This window comes from Carassius auratus, unplaced genomic scaffold, assembly GCF_003368295.1.
Source record: "Carassius auratus strain Wakin unplaced genomic scaffold, ASM336829v1 scaf_tig00005214, whole genome shotgun sequence".
Lineage (NCBI taxonomy): Eukaryota > Metazoa > Chordata > Actinopteri > Cypriniformes > Cyprinidae > Carassius > Carassius auratus.
In genome coordinates, this window is record NW_020523638.1 from 763,345 (window position 1) to 776,613 (window position 13,269).

Here is a 13,269-nt window from a genome sequence, read left to right on the forward strand (position 1 = left end):
AAGGGCTTTTAGTATAACTGTAAAAACGTCTCTTTTTGAAGTGAAACGTAAGAATAACTTGTATACTGTTAGTAATATTTCAAGATAAAAACTTACTGGATGTAATAAAATTAGGTTTTCTTTATATTTATTGTTTAGAAAAAACATGTTACTATTTATATAGCAGATTGTAACATTTGTTTGCACATCTCTCAATCATTATTGTATTGCATATTATAGGCCCATGTTTTGCCCCCACAATAAAAACTACTACTACTAAAAAAAAAAAAAACTTAGCATTTAAACATCATCTGACTGACTGAGATATACCATATCCATATGCATTTCATGTAAGTAGACTGCTATATTGTTAGAAAGATCTCATTGATACCTTACAGATTACTTGTTGACCACATACATTTCAGCATATGGAACAAATTTCATAGATTTGTGCCTCTGAATCAAACTGATTTGTGTTTCCTCCTCGAGACTGATCTCTATATATGAACCACACAGGCCTGATACAGAAAATTCTGATTGTGTCATATCTCAAGCGTTACTGGTATAAATCATTTAAACATGTCATACACAAGAAGTAAAAGCTGTAAGTGCAGTAAAACAGCGAGTTTAGCCCCTTCACTCCTGAGCACTGAAGCGAGATGAGATCCACGTGATAGCGATGTTTATCAAACACTCGGTGTAATAATACGTCAACAGCAGCTACTGTAGAGCATGACACCATCATGAACGCAAACGAGAACACAAACTGCTTCCGATAGCAGCTGTTTCCCGACACGAGCTGAAGAGAAGACCGCTCAGAAGTGAGGAGAAATGAACTTCACTTCCCCAGGGTTCACGAGCGCTTCCTCCATGATACCCTCCTGACGTCATACAGCACGCATGTTTTTCGTTTTTTTTTTTTTTTTTTTTTTTTTACTCATGTTTTCGGTTCGCAAAACAGATCTGATGATCATTTACTAACCAAACCTGATCTGAAATAACCAAGAGCCCTTTGACTTCAGAGGACCATCCCCTAACGCAATCGAAGACCAGTAGAGTAGAGGCTAGTGTAAAATATGAAAATCTAAAATATTTTAATACAATTATATATAATTTACTAAATTATACATTGTATTTATTTATTTAATTTACACACACACACAATCACGCGTAATCATAATCACACGGTTCATACTATTTAAAAACAAAACATCTCATATAAATGCATCCAGGCCAATCATAATAGGTGCATTCATGATAATTTAATAATTTAGATTCGCGAAGTTGAAAAGTAGGCTATATGCATATAAATACAGTAGCCTATAACGCTAAGTGAAATCCCCGGCAGTTTGTTTACTACAGTGCAGGCCACTGAGGGTCAACATGAGCTCATCGCTGCAGTGTCAGTGTTATCCGAGCGAGGGCGAAGGTGTGCGAGCTGTGTTTGGAACTTGTGAAGAAAGTTTTGTTCGCCCTTGTAGCGCATAATGTCGGGGAGATCCTGTCCTGCAGCTGTCAGTTGAATACTCCGGGATTATCTGCGTCAGATCATGCTGTGTGTCCTGACCAGAACTGCGGTAAGAGATGATTATTATCATAATGTACAATACTCACACTGAGATCAAACGCAGCGACTTCAACAGTTGATTGAACGCCTGATCAGTTGCATGCGCCAACAGTAGCTGTGAGGCCCGTGTATCTCCTGATGTGCTGCTCACTTTTTATTCATTGCAATAGGATCGGAAACATTGTATCTGTTGTGCATCATTTCGACTGTTGTTACGATCGCCTACAAACAGCGATTGACTTGTGACATGCTGAGATGAACTTAATTAAAGCACAATTAAATCGACAATAAGCCTTTGTCAATAAACAGGGATGGCAACGAGACAGATCGATTAATATTCACCATGTCCGATCAAACAAGTTTAGTGGCATGTTTCTAAACGTGTGTGTGTGTGTGTGTGTGTGTGTGTGTGTGTGTGAAGGTCGTCGAGAAAGATCAGTTTTCCGAAGCACGGCAGACGAAAGCCTCAATTTATATAAGAGTTTTCATTTATTTTATTGTTTTATTTTCCATTTAATGGGATTAATTTATTTCCTTTTAGGAGGATATTTACTAATAAAACGCATGTTGCATTTATAGAAGAAAATTAAACTAAATAAAATAATTGAAATAAATTGTACAATATCTCATTTGGACACATGACACTGAGCCTACATACTATTCAAATAATAACTAGATTATTATTATTATTATTCTTTGTATTAGTCTGTTGTTAAAAGAGATAAATATTATTATTCATCTGTTTTATTCTCACAGCTACAGATCAGAGGTTGTTATGTATATGTATGGAGTATGTTCACCCTGAACTGAGTGAGAAACTGGGCTTTCTGTTTCAGAATAGAAGGTTTGTCAAACCATTGAAAGCAGGGTAAATCAAGCCCATTTCTGAAAGAGAGGAAACTTATGTTCTTCCGGTCTCCTCCCATTTTTTTTAAGTTTAAGTAATATTTTAATCCCTCATTCATTTATTCATTCATGCTGCATAAATGCTTTTCTTAGTTAAATCTAAGTAATAAGTTTTATTACTGGAATCTAAACATGAAGTGCTTTTTACTTAAAACAAGAAAAATCTTAAATCTTAAATGCAAACAGAAAAAAGATTACTCAATTGGCAAATCATTTGCTAAATAAGAACATAAATCTACATAAATACCTTGTCATTTTTCTTATGTAGAAAATGCATCTTTATTTAAGAATCTTTAAATATTTTGATTGGAAACAAGACCAAAATACTAAATTAGAAAAGCAGGTACATTCATTCATTTCACAGGTTTCTATCATAGGCACGGCATGTACTGTCCTTTTATACAGAATTCTGTTGATGAGGAGGCTACATTCATTTGTAGGGAGATAAATTTACATCGGGAGAGGATTATTTAGATTTTTTTTGCCATATCCACATGTATATTTATTTGAGCGGTTCCATTTTTACATGGTAGTTTTCTATATAACATCAGCGATGCAGAGCACATTAGTAAGACTGCTGTATGCAGAGCGGTAAGGAAAGTGTGTCTCACTCTCGCACTCTTTCTGAGAACAAACCCATCGAAAATTACTGAATGGGAGGATACCATATGGGAGGGTAGTTTGAGATATATTAAACGGACTCTGAATTATATTTATTTAATATGTCGAATGCTTGTAAAGTCATGAAGCCTACACCTATGAACCTCTTATGCTCAAAGCTTTACCTGATTGAATTATTTTTATACTTCATGTTTAGCTGCTTTTCTTTTTTCTTCTTGTTTCTTTTGCCTGTGGGACACCCTGATACCATGAATGTTTTTACCTTTTTTAATATTTTTTTAATATTTTTTTTTTTACCTTTGATGTTATAACAGTGATTAAGAAAGAATTAAAGTCTTTGTTGGGTGCTGTACCCATGATGAATCATAATTTCGGAGTCAGGTTATTGAACGAACTCAGTTCAGCTATTTTGTACCTGAAAACTGAACCTGAGTTTCCCAATCTCAGGTTAAGTCAACTCAGACTTGGTTGAACCTCCTTATTGAAACGGGATCCTGTATATTCCCTGATTCTTTGTGTTCTTAGACAAGGACGGGGCTGGTGAAGCCCTGCCGTCTACTGAGTCCAGTGCCGGTTGTCCAGATTTGTGAGCGGCCGCTGGTCTATCAGGAGAGTCTCCCGAAGCTGCCTGTTCCTCCGCTGAAGCAGACATGCTCCCGCTATCTGGCCTCGCTCGAGCCGCTGATCAGTGAGGAGGAGATGATGCACACTCGTCAGCTCATGGACGAGTTCCTGCAGCCCGGCGGCATCGGAGAGAGACTGCAGAAGAGCCTCGAGCGCCGGGCACGCAAAACCGAAAACTGGGTGCGGAAGAAGCACACACTTCATTATAACTGTCTCAATATAACTATTTCATCACTTGTTTTTTTATTATTTACTTGTAATAACTGACTTTTGTAGTATCCAAAATAATTTTGAATTATATTTTAATACCACGCATAAAATAGCCCTACTTCCTGCCCATATGGAAAAACATTTGGATGTTAAAGTGGGCTCCAATGCCTCTCAGTGTTGTCTTTTCTGAGGTAAATCACATTACATGACTATTCACAAGCTGTTTTATTGAGCGTATAAATGCTTGGAAATAAAATTATTATTTGATGTTTTCAAGTCTATTTAATATTTGTAGTGCATCACCCAATAATCGCAATTAGCCTGTTTTGTTACTTTTAATATAACAAATCGTATCATTTAAATTCTCTAATTTTTTTTCACAAAATACAAATGATAAATGTGTTTTTCTTCTCTTTAATGTGGCGTATGATCACAGTTTGCCTCAAGCGGCATGTGAATCAATAATTTCCTTTTTTCTGCTAGTTACAGCACAAAAAAAATGTGAATGAATATCAGAAGACATGTTGAAAAGAATCACGTGTAATCGATCGATCAATGTTTCGAAATCGTCAATAAAACCTCTTATGAGTAGTCATAACAGTCATAACATTTACCTCAGAAATGCCAAAAAAAAAAAAAAAAAGTTATTATTTTTGTGAAGTTGGTGGAATTTTTGCTTTCTCTAACTTTATTCAATCACACGTAACTAAAATCTGTAAACAGCAGACAAAAAAAAATTCTGTGCATGCTAGCCAATCAGATAACGCAGAGGCGTGTCAATCATTTTGCATGTTATGTTGCTGACATGTCTGTGGAGGCGGGGCTTTTGCGAGAAAGCTTGTAGTAAAAATGGGATGCAGGACCAATTCCAAATGTATTTTTAAGTACACAGTTCTTTTTATTTTTTCCTGTGTATTACACTTTTAACTACTCCAAATATATAAATCATTCCCCTGTCATTGTATGATGCAGCTCTCGGACTGGTGGATGCAGTCATACCTGGACTCTCGAATGCCTGTGGCGATGTACACAAGCCCAGGGGTCGTTTTACCCAAAATGCACTTACAAGACCGTCAGGGACAAATGAGGTGGGTGACAATTAGGGATGGGTGATATATCGCATGCGATGGTCACGCGCATTAAAAGCCGGTTCCCTGATTAGCAGTAAATCGCCATCACCTGCTTTCGAATAGAGCAGCAATTAACATCTGCGATAATGAACGTGATATTGTGTAGCTTGTCAGTGTAGCTCTGTCTATTAAATGCCGCTCCATTTGAAAGCAGGTGATGTTTCTTTTATTTGGGTAACAAGACATAACAAAGCAAATTCTGAGTTAATATCTCGCAATTCTGACTTTTTGTTCAGAATTCAATAGTTTATATTAAATAAATTTTACCGTGGTGGAAACAAAACTTACTCTTACCAACCCCAAACTTTTGAATGGGATTGGATATGTATTATTTATCTGATTCTTGAATTCATAGTGACTAATAGTACACTTCCTACATGGACGGTCCCACTCGATCTTCAGTGCTCAAGAGCACAGTGGTGATAGTTCATGATCGTTTCAGGATCAAGCCCCTTGATGGTCATCAGCCCAGAGCATGACACATATATATGTGACCCTGGACCACAAAACCAGTCTTAAGTTGCTGGGGTATATTTGTAGCAATAGCCAAAAGTACATTGTATGGGTCAAAATTATATATATATATTTTTTAATATTTTTCTTTTGTGCCAAAAATCATTAGGATATTCCATTCCAGTGATGTTCCATGAAGATATTTTGTAAATTCACTACTTTATATATAAAAACGTAATTTTCGATTGGTAATATGCATTGCTAAGAACTTTTTTTTCTCAATATTAGATTTTTTTTCGCACCCTCAGATTCCAGATATTCAAATAGTAGTATATTGTCCGATCCTAATAAACCATACATCAATAGAAAGCTTATTCTTTCAGCTTTTAGATGACTTATAAATCTCAACTTCTAAAAAATTACCCTTTTATGACTGGTTTTGTGGTCCAGGGTCATATATGTATGTGGATATATTCTTAAAATGCAAAAAGTATTGAATTATTTCCAAACTCATGCTGGAGAGGTCTTTAGATTTGGAGTTTTAAATATCACATCGACCTTTAAGCAGAGTTCTCACTTTGCTTGGCTATTTTTGGCATATGCCCTACTCATGGCATTGCACTGTTTTTTCAAAGGGATGTGCACTTCAGATTCAGCCCTGTTCCCCTTTTAGATTTGCCCTTATATCTGGGCAATCAACACCTATAGTGACATTTGATATCTAGCCAGATACATTAACAGTGTGTTGTTTACTCTATAAAACCATTACATGTGTTGTGTGGTGTTAGTATGTAGTCTTCTGCTACATGATATCTATAGTCTGCCCTTTTTCAGCCAAGGGTTAACAATATTTTTTAAACACTGACAGTCCTTAGTGTGAATGAAAACAATCGTTTTTTTGACCTGAGTGCCTATTGTTTCGACAGTGACATGTTTTTATTGGCTGCTCCGATTTATCAATGATTTATCTCTTGATTATAGGTTTGCTGCTAAACTCATTGCTGGGGTTTTGGATTTCAAAAGTATGATTGATAGGTGAGTTATTTTCTTATTTTCTGAAGCAGTTGGTAAGTGTACAGATGGATCAGTTTGTTTTAAAGGACGTTCTTTACTGTGGCATAGTGACACGTTGCCTGTGGAATATCTGGGCGGCAAGCCTTTGTGCATGGATCAGTATTATCAGGTGCTGTCTTCATGTCGGATCCCTGGACCCAAGAGAGACACTGTGGTGAACTACGCCAACGGAAAGACCCCTCCTACGCATATCACAGTGGTCCACAACTTTCAGGTGCGTCTTTGTAATCATATTTTACAATGTTACTGTTGTACTGAATTTTTATTAGCATAAGAGTCTTTCAAAAACATTGCAAAAAATCCTATGACCCTAAACCTTTGATTGGGAGTGTTTATAGTTTATGTACGAGTTTTCAGTTTAGACTTATGCTTTGATATTTTCCAGTGATGTTTTTTGTTGCAGTAAGATTTTCTCTCTGTATTCCTCAGTTTTTTGTTCTGGACGTGTACAACAGCGATGGATCACCACTGACTGTAGATCAGCTCTATGTTCAGCTGGAGAAGATCTGGAACTCTTCCCTTCAGTCCAATAAAGAGCCGATTGGCATCCTGACCTCCAACCACCGCAACACTTGGGGCAAGGCCTACAACAACCTTATCAAGGGTGAGTCGACTGAAAAATTGTGTGCTGTGTGTTTGATAAAGTCAACAGAATCAGACATGGCAGAATACTCCTATTTCTTAGGCCTTGTTCAGAATGTCAGTCCAAATCCGATTGTTTGTCCGATTGGAATCTCATTTCAAACCACGTATGAATATAGTTTGAAATGGATTTGTAAAAATCTTATCAAAACGTAAATCATATGAAAGCCATTTTGAAATAGGAAATTATATTACCATGAAAATGGTACTTTAAATCTTTTTAGTGGGCTCCTCCCTCTAGAAAGGAAAGGTCTGAGTCAAGGATTCATATTTGGTGTCTGTTTAGTGAGAAAAATAATATTGTGACAGAAATGTATACATTTGTGAATCGCCTAAACAATACCTCACAGAAAGCTACATTTTTGTAATATCACCTTCAAATTTGAAATATAAGGTATTTAGACATATGGCTTTGATTATATAGCAATTTTAAATTCCAAATTAATTTGTTTTATTAAAAAGAATTCAATAAATTAAACTTCTGTAACTTTACTTTTTATATATGCATATAAAATCTTAATGTGATATTTATTTAAAAAGATGTTTTAAAATATTATATTCAAAATCTCGTTATTGTGTAACATCAAATTCTGATAAAAGATTGTGCGCACCTGCATACCTGTGAACCCTGTTTAATTGTTCCACTCTAGAGCTTGCATGAATTATTTAGTACTGGCTGTTGTGTTGGTGGACATGGTGTTGATTTTCCTGTGCCATTCATCTTTGTTATTCCAGACAAGACAAATAAGGAGTCAGTGAGGGCGATCCAGAAGAGCATCTTCACAGTGTGTCTTGATGCTCCAAAGCCACGTGTGTCAGATGAGATGTACTTTAACAAGGTGGCCGCTCAGATGCTCCATGGAGGAGGCAGTCGCTGGAACAGTGGGAACCGCTGGTTTGACAAAACACTGCAGGTTACTGTCATGCATGTATGATCATTGAATCCAGTGTATGTTCACAGGGTAGATAGGAATCCAGATATATAGGGATATTCTTCTGTACCTGGGCTCTTTTCTGTATCCCACAGTTCATAATTGGGGAGGACGGGTCGTGTGGACTCACCTATGAACATGCTCCGGCTGAGGGACCTCCCATTGTTTTCCTGGTGGACCATGTTGTTGACTATATGTAAGGACATGATATGATATAACTACCATTCAAAGTTTGGGATCAATATTTTTATATTTTAAATGTTTTTTTTTCCTCTTGCTCAAAATTTGATCAAAAATACAATAAAACAGTAATGCTGTGAAATATCATTAAAATGTAAAATAACTGTTTTAAATGTGAATATATTTTAAAATGTAATTTATTTCTGTGATACGAAGCTGAATTTTCAGCATCATTTCAATGTCACATGATCCTTCAGAAATCATGCTAATATGCTGCTCAAGAAACATTTCTTATTATTATCAGTTGAAAACAGTTGTTAATATTTTTGTGGAAACCATGAAACATTTCTTCAGGATTCTTTCAGTGTTTATTTGAAATATAATAATAATTTTGATATAATTTTTCATTAAAAAAAATTAGATTAGTAGAAACAGTAGTATAAATGTATTAATAAACCGGTATGCACCAATACTGATAAGCTTATAATTATTTTCATTTTATGGCAGATAACAGATAAATGCATAATATTAAAATTTTGCACTGTTTTGTCTAAATACATTCATAATATATGTACTGATATAATGACAGTAAAAAATAAAATAGCTTCTCGTTTTAAATGCATCATAACATTATAACAGATTTGCTGAAGATTACATTTAACAGTGTTATGAAATATTATTATTATTATTTTTAAGATTAACTTTAAGGGAGTGTATATGAGTGTTTATCTAAATCTAATAATCTAAATGCACACTCAAACACCAAATATCAACTAACACCAATAAATCAAAAAACTCATATGATATGATGTTTTCCTGAACACAAGGCTCTGAATAGGTTTAATAATGTAGAGTTGTTGCTTTTTGTGAAAGTATGGTTGTTCAGAAAGGTTGTAGATAATATGGCATGCAACGTGTGTGTAATAGGAAGAGAAGTGATATGGTTCGAGCTCCCATGATTCCTCTTGCTATGCCACAAAAGCTTCGATTCAACATCACCCCAGAAATCAAGAAGGATATTGAGAAAGCCAAACAGAACATGAACATGTGAGCACATTTCAAAAATTGTATAATGGTGTTTAAATCAATATTAACCTATAATAAATTAATATTACATAATGTACTACTGTAATCCTCTTACATCCTCTGTCTAGAATGGTTCATGACCTGGACGTCCGAGTGCTCAACTTCACACACTATGGAAGAAAATTCCCAAAGTCTCATAAAATGAGTCCTGACGCATTCATCCAAATGGCTCTGCAGTTGGCATACTACAGGTGAGTTTGGCATCCTAGTGCTGAATAAAGCTCTGAAACCTCTGCTCAACTACCTCTAAAATCCCTAGACCTTCAGATAGCATATGTTCACATCCCTTTGGCTTCTCTCACTTCATTTCCTAGGTTGCATGCATGCCATTTATGCCACATTTCTTCTTGTCAACATCTTTAAAAGTCAAGTATGTAATTTCTTTTTATGTTAAAATACTGTCCTCTGAAATAGTTTCATGTGAAAACTTTCTGCATAGACACCTACATAGCCAAAGGGGTTTGGAAACCATATTTTTATGCTATTCTGTTTAGTGCCACTAGTGGTATATAAATTACATACTTCGCCTTTAAAACATGCAATTCACTCAGGAAGTGAAGGATTGCAGAAACTTAAATGAGTAGAAAAGTTGCATGTGCATAAAAAATGCCTGTTATTAGGAAACTTGTGTATTTATTAGAATTAAAGTGTGGTAAGGTATGGGTCATTTTTGTGTCATTTTGTTCTTCAGTACACCAAAAATTGCTAACTAACAAGAAATGCAAGGGGATTTTATATGCACCTATAACCACGGCAGTCCACTTATGATTGATCTTGTTCCTGTGTTAGGATGTATCAGACGTGCTGTCCGACCTATGAGAGCGCCTCTTTACGCATGTTCAAACTGGGCAGAACTGAAGCCATTCGATCCACCACCACAGAATCCCTGCAGTTTACAAAAGCCATGGATGATCCATCAACACGCGTACAAGTTTACTTTTTACTTGCGTTCTCATTTGAGTGCGTTTTGTGAGTTTTCTCTTATTTATTTCCATATTGTTCCAATCTGCAGAATAGTGAGAAAGCAGCACTGCTCGAAGAGGCCATCAAAGTCCACAGAAAACACACACACATGGTGAGCGTGGTTAGATTTTGCTGTATTTGGCTGAGCAGTCATTTGGGTGGACTAGATTTCTCTAATACATTAAATAAGTTTGCTTGAGCAAAGTTCTTGAGGGGAGAAGAATTTATTTATTGTCATCCTTCAAACAATCTTAACCCAAAGTACTGTCTATGAGACCAGACCTTTATTCCTGGTAATAAATGTGCTACAATCAATACAATAACAACCCATGGAGAGCCCATGCTAATGATATGGGCCATATGGGTTGAGTTGATTGCTTCTGAGGCACAATGTAAATGCATCTGAAATCTTTCAGCATCATATGATCTTAAAGGGGAGGTCTAATGCTATTTCATGCATTCTGACTTTACACTGCTAAAGAGCGGGTTTATCATGCTAAACATGACCTGAGTCTCCGTTCTTGTTTCCTTGTGATCAGGCCATCCATGGGCAGGGTGTAGAGAGGCACATGCTGGGTCTAAGGATGATAGCCATTGAGGATCTGACCTCTTTACCTGAGATCTTCATGGACATGTCGTTTGCTGTGGCTTCACATTTCAATCTCTACACAAGTCAGGTTTGTAAAATTTGGTTCTTGGCGGCTACTGCAGACCACGTACACACTGCATTTAAATACACTTGTCGCTTATTTGCACTTGATAACAATCTATATACACAGAACTTTAATGCAATAAATGGAAATAAGCTTGGAATTGATTCACTCTAATGTCATCTTATATTGAATTATATCTTAATCTTTTTCAAATAAATGAAAGTGAGTGGAAGTTGGGTTTGTCATGTAAATAAATGACAAAAAAAGCATCATAAAGTAAACATAAGTTCACTTAGATTAATACTTTAAGTTGCTTTCTCCAAAACAGTTGTAATTTAGTTTTACATGACTATTTCCAACATTTATCAAGCTTATTTTTTTGCTACTGTACCTTTAAGACTTCTATACTGTATGTATATGACCTCTGTTATTATTAGCTAACCTCTATGCATGGGAAATGAGTTGCAGTGCTTTCTTACATCTTGTGGGTTTTGCATAGTTGGCCTGCTTTACATTGCGTCCGGTTCACAAAACAAATGCTCACACAGTTTAGGAAGAAGTGATGAGATAAGGGGCCTTTCTATAAATAGACTTAACCTTCAAAGCAGGTTATATGCACTAGCATAAGTGCTAACCCTAAACCAGGAACAGCACAATGCTTGGTAGAATCGCAAAATCGAGATGCAAACAAATAATAGTACCCTCTTCTGGAATATCAATTCTACTTCTTTTCTAAATACTGAATAGGCACTGATGACGAGGTTTGTCCTGGTGGTTATGGTTTTGTTAAAGACTCTTCTTGAGTAACAGTGTTTCACTGTCATGTAATCCCTTGCAAGTCATTCTGCCTTGTTGACGCCCTTTGATATAGTTTACACTACAGATACATAGCTTCAGTTAAAGAAAGCATTTGTTTTGGAATGTATTTACAAATGTATTACTACTAGGGGTCTTGCAGTATAACAATATTGATGTACAGAAAGACATCAATTTGTTTAACAGTCGCGAAGTAATTGCTTATATTAAAGAAGTACCTACTTGGAGAGTATGTGATTTTGGACGCAGCCAGTTTAGCTACTACTGCTGAACAAAATCATGTCAGAGGAGATACTTGACCCACAGCTAGCCAGATCTTTTGATTCCAAAACAAAATCAATTTATGGATGAATTTGCTAACATTGTTTGTGTGTACTGTCCCTTTAAGAGTTTGAATGGCGTGTAAATCTATCTGCTGCTGTTGTGAAATGCATCATGTTCATGAAAGCTGTGGTTGTCTTCTTTGTTTTTCAGGTTGGATCAAATACAGATTGTGTTATGTGTTTTGGACCCATGGTTCCTGATGGTTACGGTATCTGCTACAACCCCATGGATGACCATATCAACTTCGCCGTGACCGCCTTCAATAGCTGCGAGGAAACGAACGCCACGAAACTGTCAGAGTTTCTAGAGGACTCGCTTCTGGACATGAAGACTCTTCTGGAGCAGGTGTCTAAGACCCAGTGAATGACAACACTTTATTAATGGCAAAAGAAACCCTCGGATAAGCCCCGAAGCCCTTTCAGAACCCTTTCAGGAGGCTTTTACTACTTTCATTAAACTGACTCCTATTGGTTTTCCATATCTTTAAGGTCACATGATTTTGTTTTCACTTTGCAGAGATTATAAGTAACTAAGGACACTAATCTTAGCTTGATTTCCTTGAATAGTGTAAACATAAGTGACTATGTGGTGCTTTTAAACATTTGATTTGATTTGTTTGAGCCTGACACTGGGACGTTAACTCAGTAGTGTGGGTTTGGGGCTGTTTGTCTGTTTGTCTAACCACTGGAAGTCAGGAAACCAGTTTGAGAACAGTCATTATTTTCACAGGGTATTTAGCGGCATAGAAATGACACACTTCACCTTTCAGGGAAGAGACTTTGGACTAAGAGGCTACTACAGACATAAACACAAACTCCTTCTGTTTTTATTTCAGTTTCAACTGTAGAAATTGTAAGTGTGAGAAGGCTCTTGATATTATCCAGTACCATTTAAAGTTAAACCTAAAGTATACTTCAGTTTTTTACATATGCGCTAGGGTAGGTGTGTACAGTTGGTGTGACATCAGTTTTGGCTTTAGTACATATCGCTCATACTGTACAAATGCAGTCTTTTTTTTTTTGGTCACATATACTGGCCTGGGCCTGTTTCACAGTCAGACAAAAAATCCACATTTAAACATACTTTATATACAGACATTATAATTTTAT

General features: G+C 36.2%; 1 protein-coding gene across 1 annotated transcript; it reads left to right on the forward strand.

The window, feature by feature from the left end:
• Positions 1-1,396: 1,396 nt before the first annotated feature.
• Positions 1,397-13,158, forward strand: LOC113070703 (carnitine O-acetyltransferase-like). Its single transcript, XM_026244101.1, has 14 exons — positions 1,397-1,556; positions 3,599-3,877; positions 4,880-4,995; positions 6,472-6,525; positions 6,613-6,778; positions 6,994-7,168; positions 7,942-8,120; positions 8,234-8,334; positions 9,246-9,365; positions 9,473-9,595; positions 10,194-10,329; positions 10,417-10,479; positions 10,907-11,044; positions 12,311-13,158. The coding sequence occupies exons 1-14, from the start codon at positions 1,530-1,532 to the stop codon at positions 12,521-12,523; spliced, it is 1,890 nt and encodes a 629-aa protein (XP_026099886.1). The 5' UTR covers positions 1,397-1,529; the 3' UTR covers positions 12,524-13,158.
• Positions 13,159-13,269: the final 111 nt, after the last annotated feature.